The 19,501-nt window shown below is 43.7% G+C and overlaps 1 protein-coding gene across 1 annotated transcript in view; it reads left to right on the top strand.

Annotated features, from left to right (window-relative positions):
* PPP1R37 (protein phosphatase 1 regulatory subunit 37) overlaps positions 1–19,501 on the top strand; it is a 682,383-nt gene that overhangs the window by 93,781 nt on the left and 569,101 nt on the right. Inside the window, exon 2 of the mRNA XM_086938453.1 lies at positions 15,548–15,645. Coding sequence (XP_086794579.1) covers positions 15,548–15,645 — 98 coding nt within the window. The remainder of the gene's footprint in view (positions 1–15,547; positions 15,646–19,501) is intronic.

Raw genomic sequence — 19,501 nt, 5'->3', positions numbered from 1 at the left:
TGCAAAGCATATCTGACTCAAGAGCGACAAAACAAACTGGTAAAACTAGCAAGACAGATATTCGCAAGAAAGTCACTTTCAGTTCGGATATACGCTTCCCTACTAGGGATGTGCTCATCTGCGATCAGCCTCATTCCTATGGCGAGACTCAGAATGAGACCGTTGCAAGAAGAGTTACTTCGTCAGTGGAAGCAAGTCGAGGGATCATTCGACGACCGCATCAAAGTAACTGCCAAAATGAAACACGCTCTCCTTTGGTGGTCAAAGGCTCACAATTTGTCGCCGGGCCTCACCTTTCTCCAAGAAATTCCAGAGTTCACCCTGACTACGGATGCATCCATGGAAGGTTGGGGAGGTCACCTTCAGGACCTTCAGATCCAGGGAAGATGGTCTCGCCAGTACCAACAGAGGCACATCAACAGCTTGGAACTAAGGGCCATTTTTCGCTCTCTACAAGCCTTCCTGCCAAGGATTGTGAATTCGTCCGTGCTGGTGCGTACGGACAATACCACCATCATGTTCTACATAAACAAACAGGGAGGAACGAAATCTCTCACCCTGTCGCTGGAAGCTCAGGAGATGTGGGAATGGGCCCTGCGCCACGGCATATCCCTCAGAGCAGAGCATGTACAAGGAATTCGGAACTCTCTAGCAGACAGTCTCAGCAGAACGTTCACAGGCTGTCACGAATGGGAGCTCGAACAACATCAAGTAGAGATGATCTTTCGGCTTTGGGGGACGCCAACGCTGGATTTGTTTGCCACACAACAAAACAGCAAATGCCTGTTTTATGCCAGCAGGTTCCCAGAACGGGGGTCAAGAGGAAATGCCCTCCTGATGAGATGGACCAGAATGTTCGCGTACGCCTATCCTCCGATTCCGCTCATTCCGAAGGTGCTGCAAAAGATGAAGAGGGAACACTGCACTCTCATCCTCATTGCTCCCCGTTGGCCAAGGCAATTTTGGTTTCAGGAGCTCCTTCTGCTCTCTCAACAACCTCCGTTTCGTCTCAAACCGACAGTGTCGATGTTGACAAGGGAGGGAGGTCAAATCCATCATCCGGATCCTCAATCGCTGCACTTGCACGCTTGGCTCCTGACTTCCTAGAGTTCAAGGACCTAAACATCTCCTCAGACTGCAGGGCTATATTGTCGCAAGCACGTGCGCAAAGTACCATCAAAACATATCGTTTTAAGTGGAAGAGATTCTGCTCATGGTGTGGAGACAATGATGTTCATCCACTTCAGGCTCCTCCTGAAGCCATCCTTCCATACCTACTGTCGTTGGCTAAGGCTGGTCTAGCTTTTTCTTCTATTAAAGTGCATCTGGCAGCGATATTCAGATTCAGGAAGAGTTCCAACAAACCATCCTTATGTTCATCCTCTTTGATCAAACAATTCCTTAAGGGGCTATTCCGAGCTTTTCCACCAGTTCGCCCTCCTCCTCCTGAGTGGGATCTTAATATTGTTCTTTCTCAGCTTCTAAAAAGGCCTTTTGAACCGATTCATTAAACGGAACTAAAGTTTCTTACTTGGAAAGTGGCAATATTATTGGCTCTTACGTCAGCTCGCAGAGTTAGTGAAATACAGGCCTTCACTATTACTCACCCTTTCCTACAATTCTCTAAAGACTTTGTTACGCTTAGAACCAATCCAAAGTTCATTCCTAAAGTACCAACTCAATTCCACATTAATCAACCGGTCAAACTCGGAACCTTTTTCCCGGATCCGAAAACTCCTGCGGAGAAGGTCTTACATTCTCTGGATGTGAAAAGGTGCCTGAAGTTTTATCTTCAGAAGACAAAGGACATCCGCAAATCTACACAACTTTTTGTTGCTTATGGCAAAGCCACCTTAGGTCAAGCTGTCACAAAAGCAACTATTGCTAGGTGGTTGTCTTCTACAATTACTTTCTGTCATGACAAGGCCAACAGACCTTTATCAAGGAAAGTCAAAGCTCATTCCACAAGAACAATGTCAGCGTCTACGGCCCTTTTCGCTGGAGTGACGCTGGAGAACATTTGCCGAGCTGCTACTTGGAAAAGTGTACACACTTTTACCGAACATTACTGTCTGCAGTCGGCGATTCATGATGATACAGCTGTTGGTGATGCGGTGCTGCAGCATCTTCTTCACTAAGGTTGGATAGCTTATATTCTTTTATTCTTCTTTTAAAAGTTTAAGTATTTATAATGCTGTCCTATCAATGATATTTTTAATGAAGGTTTTAATGCATGTGTTATGTTAACAAGTTTGTGCTCTATTACCTTCCTGGTTGTGTGGGGATAGATATATAATTTCTTTGTCTCCCACCTTCCTCTATCGACAGACATGATGTTACTGCTTGCTACTCTGATTCAGGCATGTGAATCTATGAAAGATACCCTAATACTGGATAAGAAAACGAGTTACTTACCTGTAACTATGGTTATCCAGTATTGGTATCTTTCATAGATTCACATGCACCCACCCTCCTCCCCGGCAGGGCAGTTCTATTCTATGGATACTCATTCTCACTTGTGCTGGGAAAATCTGAGGAGAACTGCCTGAGCTGGGAAGGTTCTAGAGGGTGAGGACAGCTGATTGGCTGAGGCTACTATTTCAGGTCTTTTTACATAATGATGTAGATAGGCTGCTAAGTTTTGAGGCCTAGTTAGGCCTTTAGGCTTTTCCAGCCTACTACAGGAAATTTTTAGGCACTGCTATTGTATATATTTTACCGTGGGACTCCCGCCTCGACGACGGGGAATGATTCAGGCATGTGAATCTATGAAAGATACCAATACTGGATAACCGTAGTTACAGGTAAGTAACTCGTTTTCTTATAGACCTGGTGAAATGCCCTTTCCACTTTCAAGTGCAGTAAACAGGCAGGAAATGTCTATTTTTGAGAGGGCCACTGTCCTTGGAATATCAGTACTAATAGTTATGTAAAGTAGAGTGCCCATGTTCTATATTTAAGAGCAGGAAATTACAAATTCCCTGTTTTTTCCCCTAGAGAAGAGCAGTTTTTGTCAGTTTGTGTACTTAAGAACAAACTTTAGCAGTCAATTCCACTAAATCCTTTAAAGACGTAACTGATGCATTTGTCTAAAACAACTGAAACTGTTGCCAGTGAGGTTTGACATTTTTTCACCGTTGGATTAAGCTAGAGAGAGATGGCTTTGTTTTTGAGGAGGCTAAATGCAGTGCTTGCACTAAGAAATTGGCCACTGCTGGATGCACTTTCAATGAATGACCTTTCCTCCAGTTACTATTGTACCAGCAGTTGTGAGCAAAGTGAAACCCATCTCTCCCTCCATTGGTTATCTTTATAGTCCAGCCCATATTTTATATATATATATATATATATATATATATATATATATATATATATATATATATATATATATATATATATATATATATAATCTCGCTACACAAAGTGATCCTTAAGCCAGTCGAGAGCGCTCCGCAGTGTGTGCTCTGCCCAGGGGTCGGATCCTGACCCAGGGAAATTTGAATATACAAAGGAGGCGGCACAACCAGGATACTTTTCAAGCCTTGTTTATTTCACTTCACCCCACCAACGCGTTTCAGCCACAACTGGCCTTGCTCACGGTCGGTTAGTCCCTCCACAGTGTTGCTTTTTGTACTATCCCATGTTAGCTAGTTATGAAGCATTATGGGAATTGTAGTTACAATTTAGTGAGAAAATTAAAATAACAGAAAAAGGACATTGTGTGCATTTCAACTACTGCACTTTTGTGACTGAAAGTTCACTGTGGCGTATGGATTATAATGTGTCAATTATTGGGTATAGTACCCAGGTCTTTTATTATAGTTCATCGATGATTGTCTTGATTTGTTGGGTATAGTACCCTAGTCATTTCAGGAACATGTTATTCCAGATGAATGTGCAGATCCTCTCCAAAGTTCATCCCTTTCGGATGTTTTGTTCTGAGTTTGATTATCATCCGCGACTCAATTTGACGTAGTTTGCGAACTAGGTCTCCACCTCTTTCCATTTTGTCCAGCATCTTTATTCCGTAGAATTGCATTTGTCTCCAGTCTCCATTTTGGCAGGAACTCATGTGTTTGGCTGTGGCGTATTGCATGTTCAAATTTTTCACCGCTCTGATATGTTCCAAAATCAGTTTTTTTTAGCATACATGTGGTACATCCCACGTATTTCATTCCACACTTGCATTCCACGATGTATACTACATTTTTTGAGGAACAAGTGATCTGTTGGTCGATTCTCATTATTTTGCCATCTGGTTCTTCAATTACTTTGATGCTTTTACCGATCTTGCACGCTTTGCATGAATTACATGGTTGGAACCCTTTTCGTTGATTTTGTAACCAGTTTGATTTTGGTTCTATTTGGAAGTAACTTTTAACCAGTAAGTCTTTGAGAGATGTATTTTTCTTGTATGTTATTGACGGAGCTTCGCCGAATGTTGCTCCTATGTCAGGGTCCCCTGACAGGAGATGCCAGTATTTTCTCATTATGCGGGCAATGTTTCCACTTTCTTTACTGAAGGTCGTTATGAATCTGGGTGGTGCATTGGTTTCAATGGTTTTGGTCTGTTTGATTAATGTTTGAGTCCTCGTTTTCAAATCAACTTTTCTTTTGCATTTTGTCAGAACACGTTCTTCATATCCTCTTGCTCTGAATCTGCACTTGCTTTCTTGTATCACTTTTTCCGCATCCTCTGGTACAGAACAATTTCTCTTCAATCGTGTAAATTCTCCATATGGTATGCTGCGTAGGAGGGATTTGGGATGAAAACTAGTCCCATGTAACACACTGTTTGTTGCTGTTTTTTTACGAAATGGAGTGGATTCAAGTTTGTCATCAGACACATATATTTTGGTGTCCAGAAAGTCTATTTCTTGTGTGCTTGTATTACATGTAAATTGTAGACCAAGATCGTTCTCATTCAATTTGTTAAAGTAACTTTGAAACTGAGTGTCTGTGCCATGCCAAATAATAAACAGGTCATCGATATAACGCACCCATAATATTATTCGATCCAAATCCTGTTTGTCCTGATTCCATGCTATGGTCTTCTCCCACCACCCCATGGTGATATTTGCGTAGTTAGGAGATAGAGAAATGCCCATGGCAGTACCACATATTTGTTTAAACAATTGCTTGTTGAAGAGAAATATATTGTTCTTTAAACATAAGTCAATCATTTTTATCAGCATCTTTGAGTGGTCTAGATATGCGATGCTACGCTGCTTTAGATAATATTCACATGCTTGCATTCCGACCTCATGACGAATTGACGTGTAAAGTGAAGCCACATCGATGGTAGCTAAAAGATACTCTGAATTCCAGTTCACATTCATCAAAATTCTTAGAAAATTCCCAGTATCTTTGATATAGGAAGGTAGACTTTGGGCAATAGGACATTGCCCGCATAATGAGAATACTGGCATCTCCTGTCAGGGGACCCTGACATAGGAGCAACACTCGGCGAAGCTCCGTCAATAACATACAAGAAAAATACATCTCTCAAAGACTTACTGGTTAAAAGTTACTTCCAAATAGAACCAAAATCAAACTGGTTACAAAATCAACGAAAAGGGTTCCAACCATGTAATTCATGCAAAGCGTGCAAGATCGGTAAAAGCATCAAAGTAATTGAAGAACCAGATGGCAAAATAATGAGAATCGACCAACAGATCACTTGTTCCTCAAAAAATGTAGTATACATCGTGGAATTCAAGTGTGGAATGAAATACGTGGGATGTACCACATGTATGCTAAAAAAACGGATTTTGGAACATATCAGAGCGGTGAAAAATTTGAACATGCAATACGCCACAGCCAAACACATGAGTTCCTGACAAAATGGAGACTGGAGACAAATGCAATTCTACGGAATAAAGATGCTGGACAAAATGGAAAGAGGTGGAGACCTAGTTCGCAAACTACATCAAATTGAGACGCGGATGATAATCAAACTCAGAACAAAACATCCGAAAGGGATGAACTTTGGAGAGGATCTGCACATTCATCTGGAATAACATGTTCCTGAAATGACTAGGGTACTATACCCAACAAATCAAGACAATCATCGATGAACTATAATAAAAGACCTGGGTACTATACCCAATAATTGACACATTATAATCCATACGCCACAGTGAACTTTCAGTCACAAAAGTGCAGTAGTTGAAATGCACACAATGTCCTTTTTCTGTTATTTTAATTTTCTCACTAAATTGTAACTACAATTCCCATAATGCTTCATAACTAGCTAACATGGGATAGTACAAAAAGCAACACTGTGGAGGGACTAACCGACCGTGAGCAAGGCCAGTTGTGGCTGAAACGCGTTGGTGGGGTGAAGTGAAATAAACAAGGCTTGAAAAGTATCCTGGTTGTGCCGCCTCCTTTGCATATTCATATATATATATATGACTCGAGTTCACTGCAGTGTTTTAAAACACACATTCAACTTCTCATCAAGGACAACCAGCAAATGCGCTATAATATAACTCCGGTTCTCTGAACATATTCGGTTGGCTCCTAAGTGCCTAGAGCATGGCAATCAGATTGCATCATGGATATCAGACCAGCTCAAGCCATTTCTCTGAAGGAAAAATGTGCCAAAAACTGGTGGGAGGAGAAGACAAATATAAAACAGTCCACTCACTCATTGCATGCTCTTTCCCATTGATTTCAAATAAAATTATTACAAGGTGGTAACGATCATGTTCGAATGTAACTCCTATAACTGTACAGGAGGCAACCGAAGGGCCTTTTTCTGTTTTTCAGACCCATAATCCAGGAGTGTTTTTTTAAATATTTGACTTGATTTTTTACCGTCAGATCAGCTGCTGTGCGTTAACAAGATCCAATAGTTTTTCTGCACTATTGAAACAAATGCATAGGTGTTAAACTGCTTTACTGCTATATTTTAGCAAGTAAATTACCTGTAGTACAAGCATTTTCCATTGGAGTCATTCAGTGTTTTTTTAAGAACGGACTAACTTTGAAACCTATTTAAAATTTGGCCTTAAAGTTCTACATTCGGTCGAGACTAGTGTTGCAGCGCATGCACTGCTCGCTCTGTGAGGCATGCTGTAGTAAAGTTAGATATGGAAGTGTTGTGAAAGCCTTGCCCCACTCTCTGCCCATATTTTTCATTGCCTGCTGGCATTGGCTTTGGTAAACGCTGGCTTCCGATTCAATATGAGGCTTCTTAGCCCCTCCTTGTTACCGCCTTGTCTCCTTTTGTGACCGCCAATCAGGACTGGATCTTTTACTTGCGGTGTTACACGTTTGGCGTTTGTGAGCACTATTTTCTTTCATGACTAATGTATGTACGTGCTTACAGAGGTTTAAAACGTTTAAATGTATACAGGCGTTTCAAATCGGAACAGGTCACCTAATATAAGAAAGCAAAAACCGGTTGAAATTTTCTTGTTTTCTTTACAATGAATTTATTTTTCCAACTAAAAACAGACTGAGCTCATGCTGGGTGACCGGCAAGTCTTGTTCATGCGAGTAAGGGAAACCAGTTTTACTCGTCAACAGTTTGGACGTGTGAGGTGCTGTGGTTTTGCACTAATGATTTCAGAAGTAAAAGTGAGAGGCCGGGTGTGATAGTTTCCTCTTTCATAACAAAGTTAGCGCACCCTTCCACTGTTCTGGCTTCAGCACTTGTGTCTCTTTAAAGCGTCGCAAAAACTTCCGGGGGGTGGACTGTACACAATTGTGCATCTTGTAGTCATTGTGAAGGACGCAGATCCAATGCTGTCCAGATTCGGCGTCCGTACTTTTGAAGGCAGGAAGTAGCGCTTGCAGTTGTCTCGCAAGGACGTCAAGGGGTAGGAGGATGCGGCAAACCATCTTATTTCTGTATTCTCCCAGAAGCCTAAAACGGAATAGTTTTTCCCTCCATAAAATGTCGAAGTAGCCTGAAGAATGTTGCCATCACAGCCCTTCCACGTCTTTCCGTCACGTTGTATTAAACGCAGGCAGCAGCACACACGACCAGAGCACAACTGGTGCTAAATCACAACGTTTAGCCTCTTAAAACTCCCTCTCCTGATCACGAGGCCTAACCTGCTAGTAGTTTACTCTTACATGCCAACAGTAATGTGTCTACACCACTATTAAGGCATGTTTGATTGAGACGAATAAAGACAATGATAACGTGAGCAGCACATTAAACGCTTATGTTCAATAATGAATTAAACCTGGCAGAGCAAAAACCAAGAAAAAGGGTACTGGAAATTCTTGCAGACAAGGAGCAGCTATCGCTTAAATAACTTCTTAAACTTCATGCTTCTTTTTGTCCTTTGACTCCGGCATTCGACAGGAGAAGAAAAACATACTCTGCCCACATAGGGTTCCATTCAGTAGTGCATTATGTAGCCGTTTGTAGCTGTTTCCTATTATATGCTACAGATAAGCGACGTGTAACAAGCGTCTAAGGCACCACCGCACTGAATAGAGTTCATAATTGCTCGAGTGTGTCTGACATATTATACACTGCCTTGAAGAAGCACACACCACTACCACCATCAGTACCAATACCACCCCTGATACCAATACCACTAGTACCAGTACCACCACAACCAGTACCACCAGTACCACCACCACCTCCATGAGTACCCCCACAACCAAGAGTACCACTAGCACCTCCACCACCAGTACCACCACCACCACCACCAGTACCAGTACCACCACCAATACCACCAGTACCACCGCCACCAGTACCACCATCACCAGTACTACCACCACCATCACTACCACGACCCAGTACCACCACCATTACCAATACCTCTACCACCAGTACCACATATACAACCAACACCACCACCACCAGTAATACCACCAGTACTCCCACCACCACCAATACCACCAGTACCACCACCAATACTACCAGTACCAGAACCATCAGTACCAATACCACCAGTACCTCCACCACCAATACCACCACCAATACCACCGCCACCGCCACCGCCACCACCACCACCACCACCACCACCACCACCACCACCACCAATATCACAACCAGTGCTAAGCGATGTGTCCTCCCCAAATATACCCTGGCACCTCCTAAGAGCTTCCTTAATTGCCGCAGCCTGACTGATTACGGGTACAAGGATAAATTATCACATTTCCCCATCCCTAAAATCCCTAAATTGGTTGCCATTTGAAGCTAGAATACAACTAAAGATTGCCTGCATGACTCCCAAAGCCCTCCATCACAATACCCCTTGTTACTTGGCGCAAAAGCTAGAACTATCTGGAGGGGGCAGACCATCAAGAAGTGCAAACTCCTTCCTCTTGAAACCACAGTTTTTCCATAAAAATACTATGAAATACAGAGCTTTCTCAGGTTCTGCCCGAAGATTTGGAACTCTCTCCGACCGGAAGTCCGCAGAATATAATCAACAGCTTCTTTCAACAAGCATTTGCAATGCAATAGGTGTTGCATTTACACGAGCTTAAGCTATTGGCATTGTAAATGACTGCCTTTTATTTATGGGTTAAAAAACGAAAACAAAAATAAAAGGCATTATTTGCCATGTCAATAGCTCAAACTCGCGTAAATGCGAGACCTACTGCATTGCAAATGCTTGTTTACATTGTAAGAGGACACAAGCCCATCATGACACTTTTAGAATCTGTATCTTAATATATTGTCCCCACATTAAGAATAGGTCTCCAACTTTTCAAACACGAGTAGTTAACCTACCTGAACCAAAGATCGCTCTTTTGTAAATATTAACCGTTATTGAGTTTTCAGTTGAACATTTGAGTAACTATTCTAAGGAAGAACTGCAACTCCACTGATGCCCTTACTTACAATGAGCATATATTGATCAAGAGCAATTATTTAACTTTGTAAGAAAGATGACCACACTGAACATACAATGTCCTTTTCGCTTTATCCTTGATAACAATATACACCCTCTTGCTTTCATGTCGGTGAAGTTATGCTACAGTGTCAAAATACAATATGTATTCCCTTTACTACAGCGCTCCAAAAACCCCATAGCAATAGAGCTTCCCAATAGCAAACTTAAAATGAAATAGGAAAGTCTAAATAAGAATATGTAACGTTATTAACCTGCATAAAACATTTCTCGAGTTGCAAGACCACGAATACTTCGAGGGACAGAAAAACTACAAACAAGGCAAGACTGTTCTCATCTTTATTGGCTATAGGATGGCTTGTGTGTGCAAGTTTATTTGTTAATGTAGCATTCTGCATTTGTGGCTCTCTGTGGGCTGACTGCCCTCTTACATCCAAGCACTAATAAATACCTAATCTCATTACAGAGAGGCCAACCAGTAATGCAACTGTGCAAATATAACTGTATGGAGCAGCTGTAATCTTTGGTTAGGAGGGCAGTCAATAGGAGAGGTAGTATCACGGCCAGTGTCCGTGCTTGGGATCAGCAGTGCATGGCCAAACCACGAAACAGGGGATGGCGAGCAAAAGAACCCACAGACTTTTAGTGGCGGTTAAGTAGAGAAAGCACGGGTTGGTGACAGTAACACAATGCTAAACCATATGGCACAAGCAATAAATGTCAGCGGCACACAAGAAATGGGCAGCGATTAATGGAATATAGGGCAGCAGTGAAAGGGTAATAAAGTGAGCAGATAAAGGCGGCTAGCGGGTGCAGTGACAGGAGTCTGCAGCAGAGGTGACATAATACGGTGGCTGAGCTGTCATCGCCAGTGGGTCTGTGTGCAACAGCTGGCAGAACTGGGAGTAGGTAAGAGGAAGTACATGCCAGTGGCACGGCCAGTCAGGAGGCACTTTAAGATCCAGGATAGGTGCCACTCCTGCAGACACAAAAAGCCCCGCCCCCCTTGTCAGGCAGGAGATTCCCGCACATGAGCCTTACCTGCTGTCTTGCCACAGAAGAGCTTCAACATAACTGTGCCTCTCCACTGCTTCCAGCTTGAAACAAGCATCGATGTTGTATCTTTATGAAGACATGTGTTTCTACTTAGCGTGGAGGCGCGCACTGCCCCGACCTCTCAAAGGAAAAATATCTTGACTAAACCAAGACTATTTTCCTTTGAGAGGTCGGGGCAGTGCGCTCCTTCACACTAATTAGAAGCACATGCCCCCATAAACATAAGAAAGTGCTTTTCTACAGCCGCAAGGCAGACGAACCAGTCCGGATCGGCCGGACGAAAAGGCGAAAGGGCGTCACACAAAAAAAACCTCCTTTTCAATGGCTGGCCACTGCTTAGCATAAACGGTGACGCCAGCCAATGGAAATGGGGGCGGGGCTTCAAGTCCCCTTCTCAAATCTACTCTCCTACAAAATCTCTCGCCCAGCGAGCAGCGCTTTGCGCTGCAACGCCAGGCGAGACCTAAAAAGGAAGTGAAAACAATCCTCATGAACAAGTTCTTGCCTTAAATGACCATGATTCGTCTCTCATTCACCACCCTTGGATTTACTATGTTAGGAGTCTAGCATGTGTGTAGCCCAGAATATTTTGGTTATACTATCATTAGTTATGTTTGTTCTTCTTCAAGCACACTTTTATATTATCCAAATGTGTTTTTTTGATAACCCCTCTTCATTGATCCTTGCATTCATTCCCAAATGACGTTTCTTTTTTCCTTGTGTTGTTTTTTCTTCCCCCTTTTGTACCTCTGACCATCCAAATTGTGAAGCGCTCTGATACCCATCTGGGTCTTGTTCGCACTATACAAAACTTTATAAATAAATACATAAACCACCAATGCCACCGCCACCACCACCACCACCTCTCGCTCACTAGTAATAGCAGGGACACTGCGAGAAACCAGAGCTGCAGCTGAGAACATTCTTCTTTCCCTCCATGTGTACCATAAAGCACAGCCCGGCCTGCACCGGGAGGTGAAGCCAGGGCCCTACTACAGCTGGAGTGTTTATAAGGCCAAAGATAGCAATGACATTACGCAATGCCACACTGCACGCTCAAATTACAGAGAGGGCAGGAAATAACCACCCTCCCGCTTTTCATCCTGAGCCGCAACAGTGTAATCACAGTGCGAAAGTTGTTGGGGCGATTTGTTAGTGTTTATAGCTCTGATCATATGCAACTCTCGCTTCACACTTTGTGTCTGTGTAATTTACAACACTTGCACACCTTCATTGCACTATTTATCACTACTTTGAAGACTTTGCAGGCAGCCTCTTCCTCTGATATTTACAATCTAACAAGCGGTCGAAAACCCTGTATTGCAATGCAAAAGGCCTCGCTTTTGCGAGAGTTTAAGCTATTGGTATTGTAAATGACAATGCCTTTATTTATGTTTTTAAAACCCAAAAAATAAATAAAAAGGCATTGTCATTTACAATGGCAATAGCACAAATTCGCGTGAATGCGAGATCAATTGCATAGCAAATGCTTGTTTTTAGGTCGAGCTTGGGCAGCGCATGCTCTGCGAGCCATGCTGTATTGGAGTATGTACTTGAAGCTCTGGCCACTCCCCGTCCATATTTGTCATTTGTTTTTGTCATTGCCCTTCGTAAATGCTAGCTGCTGATTAATTATTAGTCTTGTTAGTCTCTCCTTAGTACCGCCTTGTGTACACTTGTAACCTCCCTGAGGGCTGACACTTTTACTTTGGTTGTTACACGGTACGTCTTCTTTAGTTTGTGAGCACTATTTTCTTTAACGAGTTTCTCTTAGTGCATGAGAGTTTCTCTTTTTTTTTTTTTGTTAATGTATTTTTATTGCAGGAATTAGTTCAAGTTACATGCTGGTATCAGGTTGTAAAAACAGTGACAATGGGAATAAAGGGACCCCAGTAAGGGGTATTCGGTTTACACAGCCGTTCAGCCCACATCCCGGAGGCTGGGCGGCGCTTACGGTGATCCCATGCAGAATGGTCGGACAGTCACCCAATATCAGCCAGGAGAACTGTAGATCTTCGTCTGCTTTTCTAAATAACTGTATGAAAATACCCCTCCCCTCCCCCCAAAACCAACCCCCCCAGAGGACCTAGTGTCAATCGGATAATATAGTAACATCTTCTATAGTGATGAAAGAGTACCTCATGGTCTCTCCTGCCTCTATCAACCCCCCTCCCGCCCACCCCGCCATTGGTGTCGTGTGTGTGTCAAGAGCTTGTGGTAGGGAACCTACCCTGTCGTGAAGGAAGAACGTGGTGAAATAAGGTTACTGGGCTGGAGTTTGTACCTCCTCATCACTATCTGAGTCGCTGGAAGTGCTGTAATCGCGCAGGGCCTGCACCAATGTTTCCCATTCCTGTGCTGCCTCTAACGCCTTCTCGTTGCGCTGCCGCCTCGCCAATTGGTATCTAAGGGTGCTCTCCCCAGCAGTCCATTTCAGAAATTCGTTGCGCCATTTAGTGCCCGTCAGACCAACTCGTGCCTTCCAATGCCTAGTGATCTCCCGTTTTGCCAGCAGGAGCCCCAGGTCGATAAATTTACTAGAGAGCTTGTTTCTGGGAGTGTGGGGGAACCAGTGTAGTATTCCAACCGCGGCATCAAACATCAGGTCCCTCCCAGTGACCTCTTTGAGGGTATCCCCCACCAGCGAGCAGTAGGAGGACAGCTCTGGGCAAGACCACAGCATGTGTAATGCATGAGAGTTTCTCATGCGCAGTTGTGACCACCAGCTTGTTTGTTTAACTCGTAGCAAACTGGGAGCTGTTCAGGGGCCATGAGAGACCGAAGGGGGCAACTCAGTGATGTCTTAAAGCATTTGGAAGACAATAGGTCTCACATTTGTGAGAGTTGAAGCTATTGGCAGTGTAAATGACAATGCCTTTTATTTATGTTCTAAAAACCAAAACACAAATAAAAGGCATTGTCGTTTCAAAGGCTAATAGCTCAAACTCGCGTAAATGCGAGACCTATTGCATTGCAGATGCTTGTTTATGAGTATGGTTTAATGTTTTCTTATATACCCATTCATTCAAGAACAACAAAAAAGCTTGCATACTCTCAAGAAAACCTTCCCTCTTACATTGAAAAACCCCAAAACTTTAATCTTTTAGACATGGTATTTGTTTGTTTTTTTCTCTAGTGTAAAGGTAAACCTTGTCTAGGTAAAGAATTATCAATTGTATTAAGTTGTTAGAATAATGTTGAAAGACTGGAGTAGACTACAAGAAATTATTTGTCGAGCCCCGATGTACACGTCTACAGAGTATATCTCAATTGGATCTCTACAATATGTTGTGTCTTGTAACCAGTGATCAATCTTAGGTGCCCTTCTTTGCATCTATGGCATGGCTACGTGCCTTTAGGCAAGGGTCAATGCCATGGATACAAATAGTCTTGTCTGTGGCACTCAACATTGCTACCTAGGGTGAAGGGGACAGAATATTCGATAATCTGTCCCATTAATTCAACTACCTTAATCCGGTGCGTAGGCACTTTGGGGCACCACCATGCCACATTAATGCCATTCCCCACTTATTTCATTTTTCCCAATGATCTGGGATGAAATGTGGCCGGTGTGTTAATGTTCGGATCTTCTGTGCTTCATTGTCCTTAGAATTGGTATGTGGGGTGCCTCTGGAATTTTCATGATTCTTTCTTTTCGGTCACTCTTGGGTTCGTAGCTGTGTTTCACATGCCATAAACTGACTCTCCGCTTTATCATTAGACAGTATTATAATAAGTATTTTTGATGTGACATACTTTCTTCTAATATTTTTTTATTTCTGCGGGTTGGATGTCATTGTTCTCCCTGTAATGCACGTCCTCATGATTGTACATTCAGATGCATTGCACAGTTTGCGTGGAACTACAATGTAATGAGGATATGATATTATGTTTAATGTGAGGATATTGTCTATCAGTACACTTTCATGAGATATATTACTAGTCTTTAAAAAATAAAAACGATTTAAAAAAAAAAGTTACCATAATATTAGCAGATTATCATCAGGCAGAATTACAGCACACTTTAATCAGATGTGAACCACAAGGCATTCATAACCTTCTGCACCCATAGCTTTATCCTGGGGAGTATGTAGCAAGCATTCTGTTGATTTTGGTGCGCAGTTGTGGAGCATTACTACATGACAAATTTATGTAGGTTGTCAGGGGAATTTATTCCAGTGATATGAACCTTCGCTGTCCTTTCTTCCGAGGTAAATACATAGGTGGTTACTCTTTCATATCATGTGAATCAATGACTGACCCAGTACTGAAGAGAAACCTAACGTGTAAACTACACTTCTAAAGCTTTGCTATTGTCAGATTCGTGTGATCCTCCCTGAAGAGGCTGTTATTGACCCATAATGCACACTGTCTGCACGATTAGGAATTTGACTACACTGTGGGGTGGTGTTTTTATGACCCTTCCATTTATTGGCTTAATAGGAAAGAGTCCAACCAAAGTTGAGGTTGATGGGCTATGAAAGGTAATCTGTAAGTAGTGCTTACATTTAAAAGTATTCTCAGTCTGTCAGCAGTAAATATTACTAAGCATGCGGGTATAATATAGATGCCAACACTGGAGCACTTTGTTACATGTAGGTGACATTTTCTTCCCAGTAATCTTGAAACGGTGCGTAATCTATTGTTTTTGTTATGTACAGCTCAAAATGTGACGGTGGATGAGATTATTGGTGCCTACAAGCAGGCCTGCCAGAAATTGAACTGCAAACAGATTCCCAAACTCATTAAGCAGCTTCAGGTAGGATCCAAATATTGGTATTTATATTGGTTGCTGATCTTTCTCGTTGCTGTGATTACTGAAAATATCCTGGACACTTGCGGTCATCGGGGCTTGGTTTAAAAAAAAAAAAAATTTCTAATCTGGTTTGCAATCTAGCCCCCGGGTGTTTTTAAATTTCATAATCTATGTCTGGAAAAGCTGTAATATTTGAGTGAGCTGTGCCGTAGCTTTTTGAACTGGTGAGAGATCAAGTTTGGAAGTCTGATGCAAACAGCACGCCTTCTATGAAATAGCTACCACTTTTGCATTGGTTCATTAATTTCACAATTTTGACCTGCCACTAACAGCATGTACTGTATCGGTAAAAATCTGTAAGATGACTATCAGGTTAACAGTCAGGTTTAAAATGGCACTGCCTCATACATAAAAACGTTCTTGAATTGCTGAAGCATATCGTGTATATGCATATGCTCCGATTTTACTTGTTGATTTTGCCTTGGTTCAGATATGACGAAAGGGTGAAAATGTTGTTTGAATAATCACGGGCAATGTTACTTTGTTACCCTCCAGTTAGGAAGGGCTGTGTGCAGCAGCCTTCAGAGTCGTAATGAATTACGTTTTTGGTGCATTGGTCGGGCGTTCATTTGTTTGTAAACCCAAAGATGCTTGTCCAAACGACTTGGCATTACATTTTTGCCTGAATTGAGTAGACTGCTATACGTTTAATAATATCTGAGCCAGGAGAGTTGATGCCCTGTTGCAAGCAGTGTTTTGTCTTTCCCTTTTGAAAATGAATTCTTTCTTTCCTAGGCATAGCCTTTGCTTGCATTTCAGTCAACTTGTTCGGAAATGTGGCTCAGGTTCAGCCACACCATCTGCAGGTCTTTGAATTATTGAGTTGTGCTCCATGGTTCCTAAAGACTGTGCAGTTTTGGGGTAGTTGATCTTGTTTCACTCACCATGGTAACTCCAGGCTAGGAGCTCAATACTGAAACACGAGACCCTTTTACAGAGACTGAAAAAATATGTATAAAGTATATGGTTTCCCATTTGCATTTCTTTATCTGGAATGGGTGACAGAATTACTTTTTCCCTTGCACTTTTTATGTTTTCGTATGCTGTATATTTTCTACTTTGGTCTAAACACAGTTATTTTATATTGATTGCTGTCATATGGCATAAGAAAGCTACACACCTGTACTCTGTATGCACCAGATCTGATTCTACCTCCATTAACTCCTTCTCCAGGGACAGATTATACAATTATGATCCCACCAGTCAATTAGTTTAATCATTGGTCCAGTGTATGGGCTTTTCAAGTTAAAACATGAGAATAGATTAATTGTGACCATGTTTGGTTCCTAAATGATTGACTTTCTTACTCAGACTGAGAATATTCTGATTTATAATAAAACACTGGTAGTTGTAGCTACCATAGTGTGGCACCCTGCCATGAGCGTGTAGGTGTGTATCATGTACTGATTGTACAAAGCCATACATTTTATCATCCAAACATAAATCTGTTTCTTTTCTACCTTGGTTAAGGTGACTTAAGATGTCTCTAAAATAGTTAATGCCTCAATACTATGTACTTTCAAGGAACGAAAGTTCCATACCATATTTTCCAAACTCCGTCCGTTATGGAATAATTGTTCAGTCCAGGTGTGGGAGGAGGGGGGAGAGGAGGGGAGGGGAGAGAGGAGAGGAGAGGAGAGGAGGGGGAGGGGAGGAGAGAGGGGGAGGGGGGAGGGGACGGGAGATATGTGTGTATGCAGAGTCTGGTGGCTCAGTGCATGAAGATGTCTGCTGCAGGGACCTATGTTCAACCTCATGGTCACATTTTCTTTTGCTTTAGCCCCGCCCCACCGCATGCCTCTTGGGCCGTTATTCCCATTCTGTGTGGGACACTGTTGCACAGGTGCTGCTTCAGTGTCCGGAGGAGGCCCGGGCGGTGCTCTCCCAAGCTATTGCTGAGGGGAGAGACGCAGCCAAGTTCACGATTCGTTGTGGCCTTGACTACGCCGACTCGTTGGGTAGGGCGATTTCCGCGACAATGGCTGTACGACGCCACGCCTGGCTGAGGACTGGCTTTCCGGGGATGTCCAGAACACTCTGATGGACATGGCCTTTGATGGCACTTGCCTTTTTGTTGACAAGGTAGACGGTGCGTTGGAGGGTTTTAAGGACTCCCGGGCTACAACCAAGTCCTTCGGCCTTTCGGCCACTCGCACTCCTTCCACTTCTGCTTTTAGCTCCTTTCGTGGCCAAGGAAGGGACGCAGCGGGCCAGGTCCAACTTCATGGGGGTGAAACGCAAATTGCGGGACCGGAACATGAAATATGCACTTTTGTTCCCTGCTCGGCTCAAAATCCTACATAACAGGTCCCACTTTTTCGACTCGCCTGAGGAGGCGGCGGAATGGATGGAGGTCACCCTGACCCCCGCCGGCATCACAGGACCCATTCACAGACCACCACAGTGACGCCTGCAGGGACTCGCCAGACCGACGGAACGACACTCACGGCCCGGACATCAATCACCCCGCGGAACATCGGCGACGACGCATTCACCCGGACGCCAGGCAGCAGGCCGAACGTCATCATCCCCGCATCAGCGTCTAATGGAGGAGGCACTGGCCGCCCATGACGCCGGAGCAACCGGAGACAGACTCGCCGTCACCACTGACACCCACACTGAGGTGACTGGTTCAGTTGATAGCTTGCAGCTCTTCCCGAAGATCACTGCCCAGATGGCAGAAGAGTTCTGAACCACGACATGATTACTCCTCTCCAGGTGGTAACGTAGGACTACTTCCCTCCTTCACATATGGTGGGTTGTGTGTGCAGGGGCCCATTGTATTGTGGGCTACCATGCCCACGTAGACAGTTCAGTGCCAATCGACGGAGGCCTTCCACCCCCGGTATGCACACGTACTTGACTGTTCTGTGCCCACGTTGGGCGCCATGGTTTGGCTCCTGGGTATGTTGGCTCAGGGACCTTTTTGTTCAGGGTTTACTTGGTTGCGAGACACTCATTTTTTAGCACAGCAAGACATGTGGGGTCACCCAATTGTTTCACATTGCCGCACCACACGGATGGGAATGGGACCTCTTAACAATTACCAGTTGTGCACCTGGAATGTGCGTGGCATGGGGTCGGTGCATAAACGACATAGAATCCTTGCACAACTCAACCGAAGGGGGACACAGATTGCTTGCCTGCAAGAGACACATTTGAACGCTGCTGAAGCGGTGAAATTGCGGAAGAAATGGAGAGGGCAGCTCTATGCTACCTCATACTCTGCATTCTCAAGGGGGGCGGCAATTTGGATCCGTGGCTCTCTTCCCTTCCAACTGCTGGAGCAACGGATTGATCAAGAGGGTCGCTATGTATTTGTACGGGGACTGCTAGATGGGGAGGCGGTTGTCATTGGATGTCTGTACTCACCTAATACGAATCAGTCGGACTTTTTGCTCACTGTCAACGGGGTGCTTGCGGATTGGGCTGAACTTCGCTGGATTATCGGGGGTGATTTCAATGCTGTACTTGATGTTTTGCTAGATAGATCACATCCCCCCTTACAGGCTACCGAGAGCAGGAAACAGGCTGATGCGCTTGCGAGTTAGGCTGAGGGCTGGGATTTGGCAGATGCGTGGCATAGCATACACCCTATGGAAAGGGAATACACCTTTTTCTCCCCTCCCCACCAGCTTCACACCAGAATCGATCATGTTTTCTGCTCCTGCTCCCTTACAGCACTGATCGTCCAGACCCAACACATGGGGAAAACACTATCTGACCATAACCCCGTGGAAATTACATGGCAGTGGGGTAGGAGGCTGGCTCCCATTCCGACTTGGCGATTGATCCCTGA

This window comes from Lissotriton vulgaris, chromosome 9 (assembly GCF_964263255.1).
Source record: "Lissotriton vulgaris chromosome 9, aLisVul1.2, whole genome shotgun sequence".
Taxonomy (NCBI): Eukaryota; Metazoa; Chordata; class Amphibia; order Caudata; family Salamandridae; genus Lissotriton; species Lissotriton vulgaris.
The sequence above is the reverse complement of the archived record's forward strand: the minus strand, read 5'-3'. Positions and strand labels throughout refer to the sequence as shown.